The following is a 27,969-nucleotide window of genomic DNA, read 5'->3' as shown; positions in this document are numbered from 1 at the left end:
GAACGAGATAATCTTACGGAACTTTCAGCATGAGTAGCAGAGAAAGCGCTATTATTGTTTGCCCTTGTCATAGTCTCACTTGTCATTTCTGCATACTTCTAAAAAATCCAAAGTAGCAGTAGTCGTAGAAGTTTATTTTTGCCCACCGTTATTCATGGTGGGCTGAGTTCAGTTCAAATATACTTTATTCATGTAGGCCTAGCAACAGGCACTTATGAATAGTAAGACAGTATTACGTATAATTATCTTAAGCTAATTATGAGAGCAATTTATTGATGTAAATATTATTCCATAATACTAATTAATTATATCCTCTTAAGGCCCAACCATAGAAATGAAGAATCCAAGATTTGCCACTGGAATTTGAACCTATAGTGCACGGAATACAGTAGATTTTATTTTGTTTGAAAATTGCACGAAACAAAACAAATGCAACTCTGTCCTAATTGAATATGATTTAAATTTCATCGAACTGAATAAGTCCTATAGGTAGGACCTTGGGCCTTACGAGGATATACAAAAACAAGTGCCTACGGCCTACGCCATTTCTCGAGATTAGTTGTTGCCAAGCGAAGAAGAAGTGTTATTTTCATTCAATTCGTTGAAGATAAATATTTTTGGCGGAACCTTATCGGCGTGATTATTTTTTTCTTTATTTGATAACACTTCGTTCGGCCATCAGTCTGAGACATGGAGTGCATGAAGGCGGTAATTATCTGGTAAGTATTTATTTATTTAAACTTTATTGCATAAAAGAACAACTTAAGGTATAAAAGGCGAACTTAATGCTATGAGGCATTCTCCACACCGACTACTTGGTTTGTCATGGGCGGCACCATCATTTAGAGCTTCGAGCAAACAAACAAAACAGGTATTTGGTCAAGGTATATCTTATACCTTTAAACGAGCAATTCTTGTATATATATATGTATATATATTTCCGGGATCTCGGAAACGGCTCTAACGATTTTGCTGAAATTTGGTATATGGGGGTAAACAATCGATCTAGATTAGTCTTATGTTTGGGAAAACGCGTGTTTTCGAGTTTTCATGCGTTTTTCTTTCGACGCAGAATATGGTCGCTAATTTCGTGTTGCCGGCCACTGTCCGTCTGGCCCAGCGGGTTAAGACGCGGACTGCTAAACGAGTGTTACGGGTTCGAATCTCGCCCGGTGACCAACTTTTGCTTTTTTTTTTATATGTTCAAGTTTATAAATAGTTTTTTAATTTTTATTGTTTTAGACAAGTTTAATTTAGTAAAAATAAAACCGGCCAAGAGCATGTCAGGCCACGCTCAGTGTAGGGTTCCGTAGTAACTCTTCCGTCACAATAAGCTAAACTGGAGCTTAAAGTATAGTAAATTGTTAACCAAGGGATGAAACGGTACCTTTCACCTGAGTTAAACAAATAGGCAAATTTGCATAATCAGTACCTAATTAAAATAAGTATTTTTACTATGAAGGGAAAACTTTTTGCGATAACTCAAAAACAGCTAAACTGATAATGTCCGCTATAGTTTTCATTTAATGTCTTTCTTAAGCTCTACTTCCACGATTTTTTTCATATTTTTTGGACCTATGGTTCAAAAGTTAGAGGGGGGGGGACACATTTTTTTTTTCATTCGGAGCGATTATCTCCGAATATATTCACTTTATCAAAAAATGTTTCTTGAAAACCCCTATTCGTTTTGAAAGACCTTTCCAACGATACCCCACACTCTAGGGTTGAAGCGAAAAAAAATTTCACCCCCACTTTACGTGTAGGGGAGGTACCCTAAAAAAAAATATTTTTTTAGATTTTATTGTACGACTTTGTCGGCTTTATTGATTTATATATCCATGCCAAATTTCAGCTTTCTAGCACTAACGACCACGGAGCAAAGCCTCGGACAGACAGACAGACAGACAGACGGACATGGCGAAACTATAAGGGTTCCGTTTTATGCCATTTGGCTACGGAACCCTAAAAATGTAGTTAAGATTATCACCTATACACCACCATATTACAATAAATAGTTATAACCGAGCAAAGCTCGGTCGCCCAGGTACTTTAAACTTTATTGCACAGTCAAAAATATACAGATACCAAAGGCGTGTGCCTCAAAGCATTATCTACCAGTCAACGAGAAGCAAAGTTGGTGCGAGAAATATTCTGAGGATTTTTATAAAAAAAAGCTTCTTGCGACTTCGTATGCGAGGGATGCTGCTTATTCATAATTAAAATATATATAAATTAAAAAGCTTTTATTTCGGACATGAATCTATAATAATCTCAATACTACATTGCGAGACGATATTATAATAATTACACAATTAAAATAGATACAAATTATTAATATAATATTAATTAAATTTATAAATGTTACAGGTGAACTAAATTTAATAAAACCGGCCAAGTGCTAGACGGACTCGCCCAGCGAGGGTTCCGTAAAATTTAACTTTTGTATTTAATTTTTTACGTATTAGTATCAGATTTTTCCCTGTACTTGTACAAACAGCAACACTTTTAATTGTCCATCGGTGGACCTTATGCTTTTGGCATAAGATGGACAGTTCACATGTGGGCGATGGTTCCAAATTTATTTTAAATCGGTTCAGGTTCAGCAGTTTAAGCGTGAAAAGTTAACAGGCAGACTGACAGATTTATTTTTGCATCATTACATTTACATATATATCTAAGGACAGGCTTTACGACTTTTGTAGACTGTCTGGCACAGTCAGATACGCGGTTTCCTACTGCGAATTTTATTTGGTCAGTCCAGCGCATAGGTGACCTGCCGCGCGAACCTGGTTCCCTGTACGACTCTGTGTGTGTTCAAAACGTGAAAGTTTTAAATGCCGTTACAATTAGAATAGAATAGAATTATATTTATTCAGACAACACATCAATTATTACAAAGAAGATAATACATTAACTACAACAAGAATTAAAAAAGAAACAGTGGAAGTTGAATAGTACAGAACAAATAAGGATGTGAGGCTGAAATGGTCTCCACTCAGCATTGCAGTTGGCACGACTAAGCGTTGTCAACGGTGCTGGTTTTCTGTGGAGCCAGTGAGGTATCGTGTGTCGCAATTAATAGTAACATAACTTATCTACAGTGCGGTGCTGACGACGGCGGCGGCGGCGGAACGGCGTTTCCCCGAGGGGTTCAAGTTCGGCACCGCCACTGCTGCGTACCAGATCGAGGGTGGCTGGAACGCCAGTGGTAGGTGATTCATATAGGTATCTGTGGGCTACAAGAGTAATTTGTGTACAGTGCAATACTGTGAGACTTGGAGAGACTTTACACCTCCAAATTTTATTAGTATTATTACTCTGACATTGGGGACCTTTTGCATCTCCAGATTTAATGTGTTTTTAACCATAGAGACTATACATCTCTATTGTATTGTAGTAATTATTTATTTTAAGATTATTATAATGTAATGTTTACCCAGGTATTGGCTGTTGTATTTATAAATGTTGTTATGTATTTTTCATGTCACTATAAATGTTGTATTGACTTGTAAAAGAGCCCTTGAGGCCTACTTGCAGAATAAATGTTTGAATTTTGAATTTTGTGTGTCGCGATGTTTTCCCGACGGGTTCAAGATCGGCACCGCCTTATACAGTTCGACGGGGGCTGGATCGCCAGCGGTAAGTGATCTTTCAGTTTGTAAAGTTTCTCTCTGTTCTTCAAAAACCGATGTACAAGTTGCATTTTATCCTCAAGGGTGGCAAAGTAATTTTATGCAAATTTTTGAGTTGTTTCCTCACGTTGGCTAGTGGGTTTATGTGGTGATTTTGAATGATAAATATTGAATGCTCGATCGATAATCGCAAGCGTTCTTCCAGACAAAGGCGAGAGCATCTGGGACCGTTTCGTGCACTCCAGGCCGGAAGCCATCAGCGACCGGAGCACCGGGGATGTGGCCTGCGACTCATACAACAAGTGGAGGGAAGATATTCAGCTGCTTGAGGACCTTAATGTGGACTTCTATAGGTAATTATATTATTCACAGAAAACAAGTCCGAGGATATCGTAGTGTATATGAGAATACAGATTTTTGACGACCGGTTTGGCCTAGTGGGTAGTGACCCTGCCTATGAAGCCGATGGTCCCGGGTTCAAATGCTGGTAAGGGCATTTATTCGTGTGATGAGCATGGATATTTGTTCCTGAGTCATGGGTGTTTTCTATGTATTTAAGTATTTATAAATATTTATATATTATATATATCGTTGTCTAAGCACCCTCAACACAAGCCTTATTGAGCTTACTGTGGGACTTAGTCAATTTGTGTAATAATGTCCTATAATATTTATTATTTATTATACAGATCGGATTCACCAAGGGCCATGATATTGAAGTCTCACCAGAACAAAAAAATTAACAATACAAATCTTCTATATTGTATAACCTTACAATAAATATACAAAGGTACGCACATTATAGAGGCACAAGTCTAAACAACTGGCAGATTTATCATTTATTAGAACACGATACCGAATGTACACTCAGAAGGATCCCCACTTGTGTTGTTACATCCTGTATTAACATCCAGGTTCTCAATATCCTGGTCGCGAGTGCTGCCGACCGGTTTCTCGAACCGCGTGAGCGAGGACGGCGCGCGGTACTACAGCGACCTGATCGACGGGCTGCTGGAGAAAGGCATCGAGCCCGTGGTCACACTATACCACTGGGATCTGCCCCAACCTCTGCAGGACTTGGGTAAGACTTCAACTAATATAACCTAAAAGATCCCCAAAACCTGTCGTGATAGACGTGATAAACCCGGGTACGTCCTTAAACTACGTCCAAAAGAGAGGTATGGGCATTGTGAATTTCATCTCGCTTTGTGTGGTAGGGCACAGCACAGCGGATGTCATTCCAGATCTAGAGCAGAGCCCAACTGGGGAAGTACCTCCACCTTACAGAAAACCGCAGCCAAATAACATTAGACCCTACTCATAGTGTTGCGTTCCTGCCGGTGAGTAAGGTTGCCAGAGTTCATAGGCTACGGAGACTGCTTACCATCAGGCGGGCCGTATGCTTGTTTGCCACCGACGTAGTATATAAAAAAATGTGCTGGTAAAAAATCGCGGGTTCAATCCTCGAAGGCCTAAAGATCGCTAATAACATTTTTGGCAACCGTATTGTGATCCGTTCTCTGAGCCAATTACAACTTGAAAATTCACAAAATTTCCAAGAATTAATGAAAACTTTCATGAGAAACTTTCCACTTAGAAAGTTCCCATTCAGATTAGGGATTATTATGCAATGACGACTGTTTAATGTTATATTTACGTCATTTATTGGCGTCTATTGCAAGTGTGATTGAAATTTTGTAAATAAAAAATTTGAAACTAACTAAGATTTTGTAATAAACGTCCAGAAAAAATTCCGAGAACATCACATGGGAGCTTTGCAATTTTGAAAATTGCTGACTGTACTGTATAGACCACAAAAATGCAAAAATATGACTAAACTTATGATTAGGATTTTTATCATATACAGACAAGGGGCTAACCTCTCCATACCCCCTTCATACTATCACATGATAGAGATGAAAGTCGTTGAAATGGAATTGACAATTTTGCACTCGTCTTCCATTTTATCTCATTAGATAATATGGAGGATAAAGATCAGCCCAACGAAACAAAACTGATGAATCACCGAACCGAATAATAAACAATAAATCTTATCGTTAATGTCCTCTCCAAACGTCACCGATAAGTGCATGCGATTTTCAATAGATTGCGGCGTTAGGTCGATCGATTGAATTCATTGCTCCCGTAGTTATGTAAATACAATAAGTATCTATAGTTTATATTTATATATACTCATTTATTGCAACCTATAAACCTTTGCTTTTTCAAATATATGTTCAGTTCTACAAAAATCGTTGTGTCATTCACAACTCCCAAATCCGCGTAATACATGACGACCATGCCATAACCTAACCTTTGAGTAGATGAGAGGAAATAGTTAAAAGAGGGTGACAAATGCAGCAAAATGTACAACAATAAGGTACCAGAAAGACAAAGGATATAAATACATACATAATTTATAGGATAACAAGTATTACACGAAAAGGAATGGGGACCATAACCATAATATATTTCAAATCAATTTCAATTTTAAATATACCTATAGTGCGTCTCTTTATACTTAGCCAGCAATGATCTAAAATGGCATCTGTTGCAATGAATAGATTCCAGACAACTGTTGGTAATGGAGACGGTATTCTACATAAGATCTAAAGATTTGAAAATTAACGTTCTTAATATGAGGCTTAGTGCCTAGGCATATTTTTTGGGGACGGGTGGCGAAGATAGGATGTTATAGAATATTTATTTGTTACTTTTAATAAAAATCACTCATTTTAAAAGTCAAAGGCAATATTATAAACTGAGATAGCACTTGGACGCGAGATGGCAATTATGAGAATTGAGTTTTAAAATATATATCAGATAAACAAATATCCTTAAAGCTATGTATAGCTTAGAAACAAGTATGAACGAAGACCTTTGACAAATTCTAAACTTTATTATTTTCGTAAGGATTTTTTAAGGACGTGCAAGATTTTGCTCCCAGAGAATGAAAATAAGCATGATTTCCAGGAGGCTGGGCCAACCCACTGATCTCGGACTGGTTCGCGGACTACGCTCGTGTGATCTACGACCTGTACGGAGACCGCGTCAAGACCTGGGTCACCATCAACGAGGCCACGGTTGTCTGCGATATTGGGTATGTAAACATTTGAGTTAGGGAAACAGCAAAAAGTTAGTTTCGAGAGTGCCCCTGACTGCCACAGCCGGTATCGGAATCCTTGGCGACGACATCTCGAGTGAATTCCAGTTCCGTGGCCATTTAGAGGGTAAGGTAAGGCCGTTATATATTTATACGGAAATTACCATTTACGCAGAAGACCAGTTTAATTCCGCAAATGACCGGATAATTATCAGACCAATCAATCTACGCATAGTGCCAGAAACGTAATTCACTTTATACGTAGATGACCATGACTGAAGAAAATAACGTTCTCTCATCTTAAATGTTGCCGACGCACTTGCGACCCCTCTAGTGTTGCAGGTGTCCATGGCAAGCGATCATTGCTTATCATCAAGCGATTCAATTTCAAATCATTTGTTGCAGGAGGATCCATCATGCTCGTTTTCCTATATTATAAAAGACATACACATAGACAATTTATTAATAATGAAATATTAGGTCACATCACAAACAACAAGTCACAACTATTTGACATATTCTTCAATTATTACAAATTAGTGATTATTGTATTAATTTACATTCAATAAATTCCTTAAAGTATACATTATTTTTTTACGAGTCACTTTTTTAGGGTTCCGTAGTCAACTAGGAACCCTTATAGTTTCGCCATGTCCGTCTGTCTGTCTGTCTGTCTGTCCGAGGCTTTGCTCCGTGGTCGTTAGTGCTAGAAAGCTGAAATTTGGCATGGATATATAAATCAAGAAAGCCGACAAAGTCGTACAATAAAATCTAAAAATTTAATTTTTTTAGGGTACCTCCCCTACACGTAAAGTGGGGGTGAATTTTTTTTTTCGCTTCAACCCTAGAGTGTGGGTATTGTTGGAAAGGTCTTTCAAAACTAATAGGGGTTTTCAAGAAACATTTTTTGATAAAGTGAATATATTCGGAGATAATCGCTCCGAAAGAAAAAAAAAATGTGTCCCCCCCTCTAACTTTTGAACCATAGGTCCAAAAAATATGAAAAAAATCGTGGAAGTAGAGCTCAAGAAAGACATTAAATTAAAACTATAGCGGACATGATCAGTTTAGCTGTTTTTGAGTTATCGCAAAAAGTTTCCCCTTCATAGTAAAAAGACTTACTTTAATTAGGTACTGATTATGCAAATTTGCCTATTTGTTTAACTCGGGTGAAAGGTACCGTTTCATCCCTTGGTTAACAATTTACTATACTTTAAGCTCCAGTTTAGCTTATTGTGACGGAAGAGTAACTACGGAACCCTACACTGAGCGTGGCCCGACATGCTCTTGGCCGGTTTTATTAAATTTATATTTAAAGTTTGTAGGGCTTACACCCTTTATTATGAAATTTGTCAAATGATTATAAGCTACCGGCTACCGGAGCGGTGACATGAATCGTCTTTGCGGTGAGAGAACAGACTATTATGTACGTTTCAGGTACAACGAGCACCTCGCTCCAGGGCTGGAGTCCGAGGGGCGCGGCTCGTACCTGTGCACCAAGCATGTGCTGCTGGCGCACGCGAAGGCCTACAGGCTGTACGAGAAGGAGTATAAACCTAAATATCAAGGTATGTAGCCACAGTAGGTTTACATGTATATCAAGACCAGAAAAACTGATCGTTCTCGGAAAACTGAAGGGCGAAAATCCTCAGTTTCCACCAACTAGATGGTCCTATTTTATCATTTTGTCAAGTGCTCGCTCGTGTAAATAAGATTATGATTATTCGATATTTATATCCACGTGAAAACTGATTACTTATCGTTACTACTGTGTATCAATGTCTCAAAGATATCGCTTCCATATCCTTATCTGACATAACGTTGTTTTCGAGTAGGTACGTACGGTCAACCAATTTGATTCCTAGGCCACTATAGAACCATGTCATAATGACTTCTACGACAGTGCTTATTGAGTGATGCATGTCATGTATAGAGTAGTTAAAGCGACAAGGTTCTATAGTGGCCTAGGATTCAAATTGGTTGACTGTACATACTATGTAATCATTCTATTCTAGAGACACGGCAGCGTGTCTAGCCAAGTTTAAAGAAAAAGATAATGGCCACGCAGCGACCGTGTAGACATTAGACAACGCACGCAGGTAGGGAAATTAATGTACACGAACCATTTCGAGCTGCCTAACTTTGACCCCTTCACAACGTGAAACCTATTTAATCTGCATAAGTATATGTGTTCAAGCTTGGAGTCTTGAGTATTAAAATAAAAAATCTAAAATACTTTTAAAAACTTCTAATTCGAGTTCCACAAAGGTACTTAAGCTGGTATTGTATGAATAGAAAAATATGTTTCTAATTGCGTGTGACGCGCACATGAGCGCGTATCAGAGCCAAGTGAGCTCGCTAGGCGTCTAGAGGCGGCGAGGGGCGCGGCAGATGGGCCAACTGGTTTATTGGTATGCAGTCCCCGCTTCCCCTTCGTTGGTAGGAGCCGCAACATCTGGTGACCCCGACGTGATTTGAACACGCAACCTTCTGATATGGAGTCAGCCCCTCGCCGCCTCTAGACGCCTAGCGAGCTCACTTGGCTCTGATACGCGCTCATGTGCGCGTCACACGCAATTAGAAACATATTTTTCTATACATACAATTTAAGCATAAGTACCTTTGTGGAACTCATATTAGAAGTTTTAAAAGTATCAAAGATTTTTATTTTAATACTCAAGACTCCAAGCTTGACCATGGTGACCCACCGACGTGATTAATACGCAAAGATAGCTTCTGCCCGAGTCGAACGAAAGTCCTACGTGTGAAGAAGGCAAAGGTCACGACAGCAACAACGTGGCACAAATTGGACAACCCGGCGCCAACGCAGTTTTTTGGATCCGCCTGTTGGATTGTACCTATCCACGACGCCAGTTGTACTGTACAAATATTTGGAGATTTACGACGCCATTTTGGAAGCTGCAGACACCCTTACTTCAAGCCCGCCGGTCAGAACTACGCCGTAGCCAGGTTTAGCAAGGGAAGTGCACCATTCCTTCATATTTCCTACTCTCTGCTCGTACTTTCCTCCACCTATTTGACTATTTAGCTTTGCCGTCTTCACCCTTTGCCGTGCTTAATTTTAATTGTATGCCATTTTATTGCATTAGTGACGTAAACATTTGTTAGCCACGTATCCTCTTTTGATAGCAAGTGTCAGTGAAATAATCTGGTCGCTGCTTTATAGCCAATTCAAAACTTATAGCCTTTTGCGCTAATTTAAGCATTTATTTAAAACTATTTAAGAACAGAAACGCTTATTTGAGTGACATTCTTATTAGTTAATTTCATCAGCTTAAACTTTTCTCCATTTCATAAAGCATACTCCTACTTTGTGCTAAATACACAAAAAGAATACTGTCTAGCGATCTTACTAATTACGCGCAGTTAAATCTCAACGCATAAAAAAAAATCCATTACATTTCATAGTAACACAAGTGTTCGTGCGATCGTGTTACAGATAAGAACCGGTCGCGTCGCTCCCCGGCAACAGCTACGACTCAGCTGCAGCTGCGGTGTGTTTTCTGCTGACTCCTGCATTTCGCATAGCACTGTTGCCGACCGAGCCAACCACTGTGACTGTGAACATAGGCCAGAAAATTTACGTATTTATTCCATATTTTTATTTTTGATTTTTGATTTCCTCATTCGCTGTTTTCATTGAAATCAGATCTTTGTCATAAGATGGCTACGTTGGTACCCACTAGAACGTCTATTAAGGGACGTATTACTAAATTTAAAAATTACATTGCCGATTTGAATGCTCTGGAAAGCATTTCCTCGAAAAATGTAGACGAACTTTCGTTGAAGTTGGATCGTTTTCGTAGTATGTTCACACAGTTTGACCAGATCCAAACTCAAATAGAAATTGCGACTACATCAGAAATGCAAACCGAAATTGACATAAGAGAAGAGATGGAAAATGATTTTATTTCTCTTATTGCCACGGCTCAAAAGATTATTGACAAGACAGCCGAAGGATCTGATTTCGCCAGCGTAAAGTCTGAAGTTCAAAGTAACCGTGGTCATGACAATACATGCAACGGTTTAAATTTTCGTTTGCCTGTGATTAAAATCGCTAGTTTCGATGGTTCGTACTTTAAGTGGCTCGAATTCAGAGACACATTTGATTCCCTTATTCACAGTTCCGACAACATCAAGCCGATTCACAAATTTCACTATTTAAATTCTTATTTGGATGGTGAAGCGGCTCAGGTGATTAGTAATTTAGAAGTGTCGGACAGTAATTACGCTGAGGCCTGGCGTCTTCTCTGCGAGAGATATGACAACAAAAAACAGCTGATTAGCAACCATTTGAACTCATTGTTTAATTTGCAAGCGATTGGTCGCGAATCAGCAAAGTCCCTTTGTTACTTAGTGGATCATGTGTCCAAAAACCTACGGGCTTTAAATACGTTGGGCCAGCCCACTGATAAATGAGACACGCTTCTTATACATATGGTCGCAAGTAAACTCGATAGTAACACTAGCTTAAAATGGGAGGAATTTAAAAGTAATTCATTTTCAAATGACGATTTACCGTCATTGGCCGATTTTAATCGCTTTTTAAAGGGACGTGCTGATGTTTTGGAATCGGTTCAGCGTAATAAATCTGATATGAAAAATAATATCACAAATAATAATAATAAACGCGAACCTATTGCCTCGCCTCACAATAAACGTGAGAAGTCTAGCACCAAGTGTTTTGCGGTTTCAGCCACTCCTGCTGCTTCGGCCTCGGCCTCTCCTCCTGCCTGTGTGTTCTGCAGCGGTGAGCACCGGATTTACGATTGCTCGTCATTCCTGTCCCTGTCCATCGAAGACCGGATCTCCGGAGCGTCAAGGTTACGCCTTTGTCTCAACTGTTTGCGGAAGGGGCACACTTCTCATCGCTGCAGAGTAGCTCCGTGTCACACTTGTAAGAAGCGCCATAATATTTTATTGCATAGGGAGACTCCTCAGGTTGCCACTGCGCCCGTAGATGCGCCTCCGCCGCGCTCGGAGCCCGGGCTCGGGCTGTCGTCAAATATGACCGTATCGCGCTCAAATCAGGTACTTTTACCTACCGCGTACGTAGACATATATAGCCCGGCTACTAATGATTATGTAACGGCGCGCGCTTTTTTAGATTGCGGAAGCATGACTTCTATTGTTACAACCGATTTTAAACAGAAATTGCAACTCGCACCGCTGCCCAGTAATACAAATCTTTTCGGATTATCTGACGTGCCTATATCTAGTAATCCGGAACGCTGTTTTGTGCAAATTCGGTCTAAACATGATAAAAATATTAAATTCGATATCTCATGTTTAGCGCTGCCCGTAATTAACAGCAATTTGCCACTAAGGCCTATCGATGTGTCGAACGTCAAGTGGCCACGTAATAAAAAACTCGCCGATCCTCATTTTAATCAGCCTGGACCTGTAGATATCTTAATTGGGGCTGACGTTTTTTGGAATTTGGTTGGAGGCGAGCAAATTGATTTAGGGCACGATACGCTTGTTTTGCGCAAATCAAAACTAGGATGGTTAGTTGTCAGTAAGTACAATGCATACTCAGCGTTCGATAAAAAGTCGTTCAATTCTTTTTTACAATGCAATCACCTGTACACAACCAGTGATAATAATCTTGACGACTCGCTTACTAAATTCTGGCAGCTGGAGCAAGTGCCCCAACCTAGTCAACCGTTTACCGATTTAGAGGCGGAATGTGAGCAACATTTTGTCACTCACACCTATCGTGACGATAACGGTAGGTTTCACGTACGCTTGCCATTGGTTACGGAGCCCGATTGTTTAGGGAACTCGTATCGCTTAGCTAAAAAACGGTTCTTTGCATTAGAGAAACGATTTAAACGTAACCCTGATTTAAAAGCGGCTTACGAGCAATTTATAAATGAATATGCCGAATTAGGCCATCTCTCTGTGTCCGATTCTGACATTCCGGACCCTTCTTTTTTTGTGCCACATCATTGTGTGCAAAAGCCCTCCAGCGAATCTACGAAATTAAGAGTCGTTTTCCATGGTAGTGCCCCCACCACGTCTGGTTATTCTATAAACGACCTGCAGATGGTCGGGCCGACGATTCAGGATTCATTATTTAATATTCTATTGAGGTTTCGCACTTACAAATACGTTTTGACTGGGGATGTCGCTAAGATGTATCGGCAGGTCTTGGTTCAGGAGTGTGACCGCGATTTACAATTAATTCTTTGGCGCTCCAATGAGAACGGACTTTTAAAAACTTTAAAACTTAACACGGTCACTTACGGATTTTCAAGTGCTAGTTTTTTGAGCACACGCTGTTTATGGCAGTTGGGCGAAGAATGTGCAAATGAAAAAATTAAGACCATCATCCAAAATGATTTTTTAGTGGATGATTTGCTAACAGGGTCGGACACAGAGGAAGAACTACGTTCTATTAAAGAGTCGGTTGAGCGTGCGCTGGCAGCTGGTTGCTTCCCTCTGCGCAAATATCGCTCAAATTTATCGTCAATTTTGCACGACTCAGAAAACCCCAATGAAAATAAAGGTAGCTTGATCATTAGCTCATCGTCGCATACGTTAGGAGTGGGCTGGGACTCTGAGACAGATATCATTCATTTCCCTACTCAATATTCGGCCAAGGACGGCCATCCTACGAAACGATCAATTTTATCGGACTCGTGTAAAATATTTGATCCATTAGGCCTCCTTTGTTTGCTGACGATTATACCTAAAGTTTTAATTCAAAAATTATGGATTGAAAAAATCGACTGGGATGCTCCCGTGCCGAGCTACATAAACGAGTCTTGGCAGGATTTTGTAAACGGACTAGCGTCTTTAACTTCGATCCAAATACCTCGTTATGTTCTATGCGACTCGCCGACGCATATCGAGATGCATGTATTTTGTGATGCGAGCTCAGTTGCATACGCGGCCTGTATTTATTTAAAGTCAACAAATGAGAAGGGCGTTGTTATGGTCAGGCTGCTGTGCGCCAAGGCCAAGGTCACGCCGGTCCAGGCTACGACTATTCCTCGTTTGGAATTATGTGCTTGCCTTCTAGGCGCTCAGCTCGCGTCAGCTGTCTCTAAGACGTTGCGCTGCCAGATTGCGCAAAAATTTTATTGGACTGACTCGTCAATTGTGATCGCATGGCTTAAAACAAATCAAACTAAATTAAAAACATTTGTTGCTAATCGCGTGGCTCATATTTTAGAACTCACCGATGGTAGTGAGTTTCGTCACGTTCCTACCGCTGTAAATCCGGCTGACTATCCATCTAGAGGGGTCGAAGCGCGTCGCTTACCTGATTTGCAAATGTGGTGGACCGGGCCGTCCTTTTTGTACGAGCCACAGAATAACTGGCCTCAGTTTTCCTCAAACTCGGAATTCGATTTACCCGAGCTAAAGGTTAACGTCGCGATCACTAAAGATTCACAAAAAAATGATGTCGTTGATTTCGATCGATATTCGAAACTTAAAACTTTGCAACGTGCGGTAGCTTATATGCTTAGGTTTGCGCATAACTGCCGTCTCTCAACCAATAAAACTACGGGTGTGCTACAACCTGAGGAGCTGGAGGCTTCTTTTAAAAAATTGGTCGCTTTGTCGCAACAGGCTAGTTTCCCCCTCGAATTGAAATTGTTGCGTGACAAGCAATCTCTAGGCCCTAAATGCCATATTCTATCGCTTAACCCATTTTACGATGAAAATGACAAACTTCTCAGAGTTGGTGGACGTCTGTCCTCTTCGTTTTATCAATTTGATAAACGCCACCCAATGCTTTTACATGCCAAACATAGATTTTCTAGATTGCTGTTTCAACAGGAACACATCCGTCTTCTGCACGCTCCTCCTCAGCTGCTTTTAGCCGCCATTCGCGAGTCGGTATGGGCCGTATCGGGGCGCACACTTGCGCGCACCGTCTCGCAACAATGCGTCACCTGTCGCCGCGTAGCTGGCAATACTTCTGCTCCATTGATGGGCGCTCTACCCTCTCAGCGCGTAACGCCTGATTTTCCGTTCATTAGTGTCGGCGTAGACTTCGCTGGGCCTTTTATGATTACGGACAGGCATGGCAGAGGTTGCAAAATAACGAAGTGCTATTTAGCGATATTTGTTTGTCTTCGATACAAATGTTTGCATTTAGAGGCAGTAAGCACGCTATCGACGGATTCGTTTATTCTTTCGCTGCGACGTTTTATCTCTCGCAGAGGGCGACCTCGCGAGATCTTCTGCGATAATGGACGTAATTTTGTAGGAGCGGCCAAGGAAATTAGCGATTATCTTAGTTCAAATTCAGACACGGTTTGCAATTTTGCAGCAAATGAGGGAATACAATTTAAATTCCAACCGGCATATGCTCCTCACTTTGGTGGTTTGTGGGAAGCAGGAGTCAAATCTGCCAAATTTCACCTCAATCGCATTCTAGGTAACGGTCATTTAACCTATGAAGAATTGGCAACTTTATTTAGTCAGGTTGAATCAATCCTGAACAGTCGTCCTTTATGTCCTTTATCGTCCTCACCAAACGATTTCCAACCCTTAACCCCAGGTCACTTCATCATCGGCCGCGCGCTCACTTCGTTGCCGTCGCCCCACCTCGCGGATATAAACCCAAGCCGTTTAGACAGGTTTCAGAGGCTCGAGGCACTAAGACAGCACTTCTGGCGGCGCTGGCAAATGGAATACGTCTGCGAGCTCCAGCAACGGACGAAATGGCGTGTTCCAGGACGAGCTCTTCAACTGGGTGACCTGGTCCTAATCAAGGAAGAGAATATTCCTCCACTGCACTGGCGGCTTGGACGAATCTCCAAATTGTTTCCTGGCGCCGACGGGATTTCGCGAGTAGCCGAAGTTGCCACTGTAACAGGCACCTATAAGCGAGGTGTGAAATACCTCTGCCCTCTGCTGGACGAGACCCATGAAGCCTTGAAGGCTAAAGCCTCCAAGGGCCCCCAGGATGTTGCGGCTCCTACCAACGAAGGGGAAGCGGGGACTGCATACCAATAAACCAGTTGGCCCATCTGCCGCGCCCCTCGCCGCCTCTAGACGCCTAGCGAGCTCACTTGGCTCTGATACGCGCTCATGTGCGCGTCACACGCAATTAGAAACATATTTTTCTATACATACAATTTAAGCATAAGTACCTTTGTGGAACTCATATTAGAAGTTTTAAAAGTATCAAAGATTTTTATTTTAATACTCAAGACTCCAAGCTTGAACAATATGAAATTTGACACATTTATTTATACCCCTTAGCTTGTCTAGAATACAAAATTTCGTAAAAATAACTAACTGTTAATGATAAAAATTAACGTTTAAAAACCGGCATTTTTGTGACTGACTGACTTGTAGATCAAAAACCTAATCCACTTCCAGTTGACCTAGAAACTTATTATTTGCCATCATGGTAGACTATGAGGTGTTTATAGAGGAAAAAGTCTGAAAACTGAAAATTATTAATAATTAGTATCAACAAAGTAATAACAAAGTCGAGTATGAAAGTATTGGTGAATAATGGAGTAATTATTCAAATTACATTGTATTCATAGCATCCACTAATAATTTCTATACAAACATAATGATATCCCATCATAAACATAAATGTGAAATGAGAGCCAAGTTCAATACGAAGTACTAGTATATGCGTTGTTGTATAACTTCGCCGACAAAAGAAGTGAGATCTTGGGTGCCAAGTTCTGTGTAGAAAATATTTTTTACAATACTATTATTTTACTTGGGGTGTAATTCAAGTTCAAGATTTGACTTGGCTTGGCATAATTTTATTTTCCGAATGATTAAGTGGCAACTTTGTTGTTTGATTTCCTAACCTAACTGTTAGCAACCTTATGATTGGCTAACAAAACAACTACTAACTCGACAGAAATAAAACAATCTACTGTCGACGTGTGCGTAAGATGGATAATGATAATGATACGACAAGTTAGTTGTCATAACAGTTATGTGTCGAGGAGCTTATCTCACTTATTTGTATGAATATATACTTGTTATGTAACATGTTTTGCCAACAATTGCAAATAATCTGAGAAAAGTCAGAAAAGATAACTGAGGCCTGGCTAAGATGACAATCGTTTGCGTCGTTGCGGACGAAACGGTAATCTCTCTGTGACGATTACACAATAAACCGTGCGATGTAACTACCCGCCGCCGGCACTCCGTTGAGAGCCGCCGAGGCGGCGGGTCGGGTGCAGCGTACATGGGTACCAATTACTGTGTTTTATTTCCCCACCCAGTACGCACCAGAGCCTATACGTCACACTCTCTATTATCAATTCAATATTAGTGCGACAGAGAGACATTAGCGCATCGTTCGCTACGGAGTGAACGATTAGCATATTGCCTAGGCACCCTGTACAGATTTTATAAATAAGAAAAATAAATAGTCGGGTAATTTGGACAAAACAAGTTTTACAATGAGGGTAACTTTTGGATAAATCAAGGTCCCCGTTTTCAAAATGAAATAGGTATATTTACGTACAGGTAAGGTCACGGATCTAAATATCCATAAACTTTTGTGTGCGGACTGCACATATGTGACCTTCCATGGGTAAAGCTACCTTATGGTTGGTATGGAGATGCATTAAGTCCAGTAATCTAGATTAAATGAGCTATCGATGCCGGCGGCTGATCAGACAGATCGTGAAATTCCTAGGCATATCGTGAAACGTGAAAAAGTTTGTCTCGTTCCTTGAGTCGGAGTCTCGCCTCCTATTTCTGGACAGTTTGCCCTTCGGGCATCTGAAGCAACCGAACGAACCTATCCTACCTATCTATTGGTTTAATGTGACTACCGTCAAAACATTACACAGGAACTTTGCGATCGGAAGCCGACATCTATAACATTAAAGATCAACCTACTAAGTTGTGTAGTTCAGGTAATATTAATTTTTGAAAATAATATTGTAATATAAGAAAAAAAAACCGGCCAAGAGCATGTCGGGCCACGCTCAGTGTAGGGTTCCGTAGTTACTCTTCCGTCACAATAAGCTAAACTCGAGCTTAAAGTATAGTAAATTGTTAACCAAGGGATGAAACGGTACCTTTCACCTGAGTTAAACAAATAGCCAAATTTGCATAATCAGTACCTAATTAAAATAAGTCTTTTTACTATGAAGGGAAAACTTTTTGCGATAACTCAAAAACAGCTAAACTGATCATGTCCGCTATAGTTTTCATTTAATGTCTTTCTTAAGCTCTACTTCCACGATTTTTTTCATATTTTTTGGACCTATGGTTCAAAAGTTAGAGGGGGGGGGACACATTTTTTTTTTCTTTCGGAGCGATTATCTCCGAATATATTCACTTTATCATAAAATGTTTCTTGAAACCCCCTATTAGTTTTGAAAGACCTTTCCAACGATACCCCACACTCTAGGGTTGAAGCGAAAAAAAAAATTCACCTTCACTTTACGTGTAGGGGAGGTACCCTAAAAAAAATTAAATTTTTAGATTTTATTGTACGACTTTCTCGGCTTTATTGATTTATATATCCATGCCAAATTTCAGCTTTCTAGCACTAACGACCACGGAGCAAAGCCTCGGACAGACAGACAGACAGACAGACAGACAGACAGACAGACAGACAGACAGACAGACAGACGGACATGGCGAAACTATAAGGGTTCCGTTTTATGCCATTTGGCTACGGAACCCTAACAAACGAGTTGTAGACTGACAGACTGCGCAAGGGTTATTTTAAACAAAAGCAATTAAATTGAACTTCATCACTTTATTAATTTAACATTATACAGCTACAAATATAATAAAAAAATACTAACATTGTTATTTTTCAGCAAACCAATAGGTAGGTTCCCCCCCGCCAGGTAATAATATTTCCAAATATTGTAATTGACTTCCTTTATCTACTATATTATTTACGAGTATGTTAATATATCAGCTATTGGTTCTCCACACACATAAAATAATAATAATAATCTGAGAGAAAAAGATAAATAAAGGAAGTAATAATAATGATGTCGCTTTTTGTGGGGGCCCATCTTGTGGGGGCGACGAGTCACCGTCTGCCGGAAATAAAATTGAATACCGTTTTATTAGGCAGGCGTCCGGTTTTTTAGGGTTCCGTAGCCAAATGGCAAAAAACGGAACCCTTATAGATTCGTCATGTCCGTCTGTCTGTCCGATTATGTCACCGCCACTTTTTTCCGAAACTATAAGGGCTATACTGTTCAAACTTGGTAAGTAGATGTATTCTATGAACCGCATTAGGATTTTTACACAAAAATAGAAAAAAAAACAATAAATTTTGGAGGTTCCCCATACTTAGAACTGAAACTCAAAAAATCTTTTTTCATCAAACCCATACGTGTGGGGTATCTATGGATAGGTCTTTAAAAATGATTTTGAGGTTTCTAATATCATTTTTTTCTAAACTTAATAGTTTGCGCGAGAGACACTTCCAAAGTGGTAAAATGTGTGTCCCCCCCCCCCCCCCCCCCCCCCCCCCCCCCCCCCCCCGTAACTTCTAAAATAACAGAATGAAAAATGTAAAAAAAATATATGATATACATTACCATGCAAACTTCCACCGAAAATTGGTTTGAACGAGATCTAGTAAGTAGTTTTTTTTAATACGTCATAAATGGTACGGAACCCTTCATGGGCGAGTCCGACTCGCACTTGGCCGCTTTTTATCCCATAGCCCAGTATTTAGTCCATCGCTTTCACCCAATAGCCCAGTTCATTTTAGATTCCATCAACTCTCAAATAGTCCTTACACCCTGGCGGGTGCTGCCTCTGCGTGCGTCCCATGACACGGGCAAGGGCTACATCCGCTAGGTGTACCCCTTACATTTCATTAAAGTGTCAAAAGGGCCTCTACGTGTGGCTTCGGCTCCGCGCACGCCTCCCAAAGGTCTGGAACACCATTGTTCCGTGATGGGAAAGACATACAAATACTTAATAATAATAAGATTTTGGTTAGTTTGACATGGTTTGGTGGTTTGGGTTACCGTATGGATTTTCGTATTTTATATAGGACAGGTGTCGCTGACCAACCATATGATGTGGTTTGAGCCGGAGACCGAGCAGGACGCCGAGCTCACAGAACTCGTTAAAGCCATTTCAGTAAGTGGGACATCGCCTGAGGTTGCCTTGTGCAAACCCCAGCGCCGGAATATATATGTCGGCGGCCGATCGTAATCAGGCAGATTATGAGATTCCTACGCATATCGTGATACGCGAAAATCATTGTCTCGTTCCCTGAGTCGACTCCTATTTCTGGACAATTTGCCCTTCAGGCATGTGAAGCAACCTAACAAACCTATCTATTGGCTTAATGTGACTACCTTCAAAACATTACAGAGGAACTTTACGATCGGCCGCTGACATATACATATATTTGTGATTGTGAAAACGTCCATACGGCTGACACTTGCCTGACATATAAGTATCAGTAATATTTTTTTTTTAATTTAATTTACTAATAATTTAGCCATTTACCTAATTAGTCTTTATATACATAATGATTTAATAAGAAGGGCATCAGTTAACCTAATTTTAGGGAAATTACCCTATTGAACTTACTGGTCACACTCCTGTTTTGATATGAAATATCATGATTTTACGCACGATAACGTAATAAACTATTAACTTACCTATAAACAGTTGTTCCATCTATTTTGTTCTTCCGATTGCAATAATCTTTACAACATTTAACCACGCATGCCTGCATAATTTATTTTTTTCTTTCTACAATGACGTCTCGATCCGACTCACGGCAGATTGGTGGATGATAGCTGTCAATGTGTGTGTGTCGCGCGTAAGTACAAGGAAATTGGTGGATGATGGAATCCTAGTTGTGTATTACCAAAACTACGTCCGAAGTATTATTAGTCCAAGGCCAATAAAAAAATTAATTGAGTGAAATAAAATTGTGATACGAGTATGTCAATCATCTTGCGCGGGTGCGCGGCATTACAATATTTGAGATTGTCAAGCTGCGCGTAGTACAGTTGAGTCGTTCGTGGCATAATACACGTGGGGTCATTTATGAGCTCCGTCAGTCTATAGCTATTTTAGTTCATTGTATTTGTGTGTATCTCAGATCGATCGCTACTGCCACCCCATCTTCTCGGCGGCGGGCGGCTGGCCGCCGGCGCTGGAGCGCTACATCGCACAGAAGAGCGCAGAGGAAGGCGAGCCCCGCTCCAGACTTCCGGCTTTCACCCAGGAAGAGATCGAGCTGGTCAGGGGTAAGTATTCAATTATAAATAAATATTTGGGGACAATTTTACACAGATTGATCTAGCCCCAAACTAAGCAATACTATGGGTCCTAAGCTACGATACACATACGCATAATTTCGTGCTTTTACATTCTCTTAAGTAAATGTAGCTTTTCATCAGAGAAGGATTCTTGTACTGCATTTGATTCCTTTTGACGACCGGCCTGGCCTAGTGGGTGGTGACCCTGCCTATGAAGCTGATGGTCCCGGGTTCAAATCCTGGTAAGAGCATATATTTGTATGATGAACACGGATATTTGTTTCTGAGTCATATGTGTTTTCTATGAATTTAAGTATTTATAATTATATATATCGTTGTCTAGGTACCTATAACACAAGCCTTATTGAGCTTACTATGGGACTTAGTCAATTTGTGTAATAATGTCCTATAATATTTATTTATTTGCATAAGGACCTTTACACCACAAACGGGTCATGAAGGGCCGTTCTCTGATGAAAAGCCACAAGTAGTAAAGCGTTTGTACGTCACAGGAAAATAAGTGTAACGCCGAGTTTCTTGCCGGTCCCATATTGCGATACCCTCCTGCAATTTAGGAGGGATTTAAATCTTCTCGGGTCAGAGGTGTAGGGTTAGAGCCGGCGTAGCTTTGTTTGACGTTCATAAGCGCATTGTAATATGCCTACTTCAAAAATAAACTTATCTTTATCAGGATCATACGATTATCTCGGACTGAATCACTACACAACGCGCACAGTGCGTCGCGCGGCGCCGGGCGAGGAGATCGGCACTTACCTCTTCGACGGGTTCAAGGAGCTGGGCGTCGTGCTTGGAGCTAGGCCCGAGTGGCCCACCACCATGTCTCACTGGTTTATGGTAAGGACATCATAATCAGCACTTACCTCTTCGACGGGTTCAAGGAGCTGGGCGTCGTGCTTGGAGCTAGGCCCGAGTGGCCCACCACCATGTCTCACTGGTTTATGGTAAGGACATCATAATCAGCACTTACCTCTTCGACGGGTTCAAGGAGCTGGGCGTCGTGCTTGGAGCTAGGCCCGAGTGGCCCACCACCATGTCTCACTGGTTTATGGTAAGGACATCATAATCAGCACTTACCTCTTCGACGGGTTCAAGGAGCTGGGCGTCGTGCTTGGAGCTAGGCCCGAGTGGCCCACCACCATGTCCCACTGGTTTATGGTAAGGACATCATCATCATAATCAGCACTTACCTCTTCGACGGGTTCAAGGAGCTGTGCGTCACGCTCGACGCGCTCTTGGTTTCCTCCAAGCACGCGACTTCGAAGTTTGTTGCCAGGACTTCGAAGTTTGTTGCCAGTAAGTTCCGAAAACCGGGTACGACCCGCTACCTCGATAGTACGCTTTGATTCTCAAATTGCATTTCTTCGAGAGTTAAAGAGCTGGGGTCATGCTCTACGCGTTTTTTAATGTCACAGTAAATACCGAAAAGTTAGAGCCACTTATTTGTTCTACCAGGTGCACCCCGAGGGTTTCCGCGCTCTGCTGTCGTACATCAAACAGCAGTACGGAGACGTGGCGATCTTCATCATGGAGAACGGGCTGTCGGACGCCGGCACGGACCTGGACGACCAGCCCAGGGTCGACTTCTATAGGGACTACTTGGAGCAGGTACTGGAAAGTTTCCAAGCCAGGGCCAGATCTCACTGAACACCACGCGAGCGCAACCAATATGTTATTACAGTATGTTCTTTGCACAGATCTAAAATGTAGAAGACGGTCTGTCAAAAATGAAAAATGCGACGAAAATCAGAATGATATCCAATGTCATTGGAAGTATTTAATTCAGAGTTAATATGTGCTTTCGTAACAGTATATTCCACGTAGTAATGGAGTTTAGTTTTTCGTAAATAACTCGTAAACTGAGGCCCATAGCAAGCATCAAATAATCTTTATATAAAATTCTATAATATAGGTTCTCTACCACTTCTCTACACATACGAGTAATCGCTAGGATCAATATTTATGGTCTTAAGCGAAGTTCCAAGCCGGGTCATATAATAGTTTTGAACGTGTGCAGGTGCTCCTGGCCATAGAAGAGGATGGAGTGAACGTGGTCGGCTACACCGCCTGGTCGCTCATGGACAACTTCGAGTGGATGGACGGGTACCAGTGAGTACACTACCTACATACACGCGGGGTCAAGTGTTGGAGGCCGTCTTCGCTAACTCTGCGTCTGCACGCTATATGCAGCGACATAACTATTTGTACAAGCAGTGCGGTGTACCTCGAACCACATTAGCTCTGTGACAGACAGATATCGACAACTATATACCTACGTGCATTTCTTAAAGAAATGTAAGCTTGCCACGCTTGCTCGCCAGGGACGACGGGTGCTTGGAAGCATAGAAAAATCTCAAAATTAAAATTAAGACATTTACATAAAATATTTTAATTAGATTTTTTTAATCCTGAAATTAGAATTATTTAAATTATTTAATGCGGTGTGGGTGTCGCAGGTCTCGCTTCGGGCTGCACCACGTGGACTTCTCGTCCCCGCGGCGCGCGCGCACGGCGCGGCGCTCGGCGCGCTACCTGGCGGCCGTGGCGCGCGGCGGGGACCTCGACGCGCTCTACCAGTTCCACGACGCGGCCGGCCAGTTGTAGCTAGTAATCTAAATAGCGTCCGAGCTGAGAGCAAGTGACATTTCTATGAAAATATGACATTTTAATGACACCGTCTCACTTTGTTCTGTTAAAATCGGTGCAAATTTAGCTTCTCCGGGCTCTAGCATTCACGAACACTGACGAAAATACTTGTAATGCACCTTATGAACCTAGAAAAGTGTTCCATTTGACCTAACGCGTTTTATTCTAAATTCAGTTTATAGAATTATTTGAAAATGACATCCTGTGGAAGCCATAGGTTAGGTTTGATTGGTAACGCTTCTGAAAATAAGACGATTATGAAGAAAAACATGTCAGGTCAAATGACATAAAATACAGGATGTTTATATAGTCACCTGTACTATTTTACGGGTAAATTAAAAAAAAACGTCGCGTAAAAAAATTTACTCTCCCATAGAAAAAGTCAAGGTCAAACAGGCAAAATGTATGAAACAGCTTTTTTTTCGCTATTTCGGAGTTAGACCCACAGTAAAAGTTGCACAGTATGACCTATATATTCACCCCGTGAATCACTGCAGGTGACTAAAATAATCATCATATATTTCGAGTTGTGAGAGGTAATCGAATGGGACGGTTAGAAATCTCTCTTGCTGCATGTTGCAGACATTTTACGAATAACATTCGCGAAAGGCATGATTTGTAGAATCCACCGCACGACTACTTCACGAACCGTCTCCGTTAAGCGGTAAGGCTGTGTGTAGTTGAACATTACTGACAATACCCTTCTAAATCTCACAGTCCTAGCTACATTACTTATTCAATTCCATGAAATTTAAATTATATTTTATTAGAACAGAATTGCATTTCTTTTATTTCATTAAATTTTCAAACAAAACAAAATCAACTCCATTTCCTACAGTATAAGTTCAACATTCATTAGAAAATTTTGGGTAAAATCCAAAATCTGTATGGCTGGGCTATACGAGGATACTGTTGGACCTGGCATCTCGGGAGATAACTGTATTTTTTTTATAAACTATCAACTGACAAAAGTTTTAATCGAGATACAATATCTATTTTGATTAATTTATCTTACGTGTTTGGCTGACTGCCGTTCTTCAACCCACCAACGGGACGGCAGCTGACGTTCACGAGGATTCATTACATATCACCCTTAACCACACGAATTATCGCCTGGGATGTGATGATCAACGAAATATGCGACTGGCCCGCGGTCTATGAAAATTCATAGAGAGAGAGAGATTCTTTATTTAGAAATAATCAGAAAATGTATGTCAAAAAGAAATTAATAAAAAACATGATAAGCTTTAAATCTAAGTTATTACTGTATTACTAACTTGTACAAAGCATTAAATTAATAAATGTTAATTGCTAGATTATCAACTTAAACTTACTTAAATAACCTATACTTTGTAAATGTGACATTATCTATGAAAAGGGACCTTATTGTCGGTGGCGCTTACGCCATTATCAACGATGCTCCCATATTATAAACAACGCCGCGCAATAAGGTCCCGTTTCATAGATAATGTCACAAATAGTTTAAAAATAAATGATTAAATCAATACACCTAATCCAAATATTTTATTTTAAACCTATTTCAGTAAAACCACAACTAATACCCAACGTAATTACATTAAACTGGAGCCCCATTCCGATTCAACAACTCGTTACTGTTTTAATCTTATTTTGGTACCTTGAAGATCGCTCACACTGCTTTATGCATGCGAAATGAAGTGAAAGTCGTGCGTGGGATGCGCGCCCATCACCAAGACGATTGTCAAGGTCACTATACACTACACTGGCTGTTATATAACGTTAAATTATATTGTTTATTGTATTTATTGTGTACATCAAGATACATTTTTTTTATATTATAGGACATTTTATCGACATCATAACGTGACGAACGCGTTTGCGTTAAGTTTCATTTTGTATAGGATTTTGAGTTTCCAAAACGTCCCGCTTGGCGCGCTCTTTCTAAATCCAATACAAAATGAGACTAAACGCAAACGCGTACGTCACGTTTCAAAATCGAATTTATTTACACTAGGGGTACAGTTTCCTAACCTATTGCACTAATTGTAGCCTAGAAGAATCATAGAATACTTGGAGGTATAGCCCAACTCAGGTTCAAAATAAATAAATAAATAAAAATAAATAAAAATAAATAAATAAATAAATATTATAGAACATTATTACACAAATTTACTAACTCCCACAGTAAGCTCAATAAGGCTTGTGTTGAGGGTACTTAGAAAACGATGTATATAATATATAAATATTTATAAATACTTAAATACATAGAAAACATCCATGACTCGGGAACAAATATCCATGCTCATCACACGAACAAATGCCCTTACCAGGATTTGAACCCGGGACCATCGGCTTCGTAGGCGGGGCTTCGGTTATGGAATGCTTTGCCAGTAGAATTAAGATTAGCTAAATCTCTCCCCATTTTCAAATATCAGTTGAAACTATACTTTCTATCACTGACTTAAGTTGCCATTTTATATATAGTATATATGTAAGTATAAATATATATAATATTATATTGTATATTTATTAGTATATTAGGTATTGTTTTAATCCTTATATAAGTAGTATGTGTGTTTGTGTTTAATAGTCTCCATATTTAGCTCCTTGCACTACCTGTTGACTTTTGTATGAGTTCTAAATTTCCTGCAACCTAAAGGTCTGGAAGAGATAGCTTTTTAGCGACAAGACCGCCTGTTGTTACCTGGTTTTATTTTCCTTTAAAATTCATTTGTAGTTTTACATGTATGTAAAATGTATAATTGTTGGTGCAATAAAGAATATTTACTTACTTATATAACTATTTATTGTAATATGGTGGTCTATAGGTGATAATCTTAACTACATTTTTTTACTGAATTAAACGTGTCTAAAACAATAAAAATTAAAAAAAAAAAAAATAGAACATATAAAAAAAAAAGTTAGTCACCGGGCGAGATTCGAACCCGTAACACTCGTTTAGCAGTCCGTGTCTTAACCCGCTGGACCAGACGGACAGTGGCCGGCAACACGAAATTAGCGACCATATTCTGCGTCGAAAGAAAAACGCATGAAACTCGAAAATACGCGTTTTCCCAAACATAAGAATAATCTAGATCGATTGTTTACCCCCAAAAACCCCCATATACCAAATTTCAGCAAAATCGTTAGAGCCGTTTCCGAGATCCCGGAAATATATATATATATATATATATACAAGAATTGCTCGTTTATAGTATTTTATGCAATAGTTGTATAAGAAGGGTCAAAAAAGGCGAGTGGCGTGAGTTACAATGTGAGCCGGAGCCGAAGGCGTAGGCGAACATTGTAAAGGAATACGCCACGAGCATTTTTTGACCTACTTATACAACGTTGCATACAATACTTTTCCTACGAGTCAACAAAAATAAAGCTTAATTTAGGCAAACAAAGCAAAAGTATATCGCCAAGACGCGCGAGCATACCTTGTGACGCGCCCGGCCCGCCCCGGGCCGCGGCCGGCCGGTCGGCGACACCTCCTCGCAACTCATGAGGCCCTGGTACTTGCTACTTGCTAAATTAAATTTTTGGACAGTTTTTTCTCGATTTTAGCCACCGTAGCCTACGGAGACTAACAAGCAATGCTATATTACGGGTGTCACATGCGTGTTTCTGACTTATGAAGTGATTGTTTTTACTATGCAACCAAATGAATATTTTGTAAGTTGGCAGCAATGCACTTAGTTTAAAACTGTATTCGTTTTGATTTTGTTAGGTTGGTAGCCATTAATAGCAGTAACGTTATAGCGATTAAAAGCACAAGAGCTGTTATGAGGAATAGACAATATAGACTTTTCTTGAAACCTTTTATGTATGTTCTTATATTCGTGTTAATGAATGCATAAATGACAGATAACAGTAGAGGAGTAGGAAAAAGGTATAAGATAACAGTAATATTAGGGCCTAATATTATTTCGACGCCATTCTTTTAGTGTGAAAGGCCCCATTTCCAATACAAAATGAACACTAGCGTTACTTGGCCGTGACTGTTAACTGACCGCTGACGCACTGGCAGATCTAACGTTTTAATAAAACGTCAAAATAATTCGTAACTATGAAGTTTGTATGAATAACCAAGATGACGTTTTATTCGAAATTGAATGCCAAAGCAAACAGTGTGATTAAATAGCGCATTGGCAGTGGTTACGTGCGGTTTAACTAACTGAATACATCATACAGAGCTTATAATATGTGTGTAAATAGAGCAGTGTGTGTAAGTTGATAAAGTGAATATATTAGGAGATAATCGCTCCGAAAGAAAAAAAAATGTGTCCCCCCCCTCTAACTTTTGAACCATAGGTCCAAAAAATATGAAAAAAATCGTGGAAGAAGAGCTTAAGAA

The 27,969-nt window shown here is 40.2% G+C and overlaps 1 protein-coding gene and 1 pseudogene across 1 annotated transcript; both read left to right on the top strand.

The window, feature by feature from the left end:
• The first annotated feature begins 690 nt into the window (after window positions 1-690).
• Window positions 691-25,144, top strand: LOC133530398 (myrosinase 1-like; annotated as a pseudogene).
• LOC133530269 (uncharacterized) lies at window positions 14,548-15,871 on the top strand. The gene has a single exon (XM_061868148.1). It carries the CDS (start codon window positions 14,701-14,703, stop codon window positions 15,730-15,732), a length of 1,032 nt encoding a protein of 343 aa, XP_061724132.1. The 5' UTR covers window positions 14,548-14,700; the 3' UTR covers window positions 15,733-15,871.
• Window positions 25,145-27,969: the final 2,825 nt, after the last annotated feature.

Source organism: Cydia pomonella, chromosome 22, assembly GCF_033807575.1.
Source record: "Cydia pomonella isolate Wapato2018A chromosome 22, ilCydPomo1, whole genome shotgun sequence".
In the NCBI taxonomy this organism is placed as follows: Eukaryota; Metazoa; Arthropoda; class Insecta; order Lepidoptera; family Tortricidae; genus Cydia; species Cydia pomonella.
Note: the sequence above shows the minus strand (reverse complement) of the source record. Positions and strands in the feature narration are given on the sequence as shown.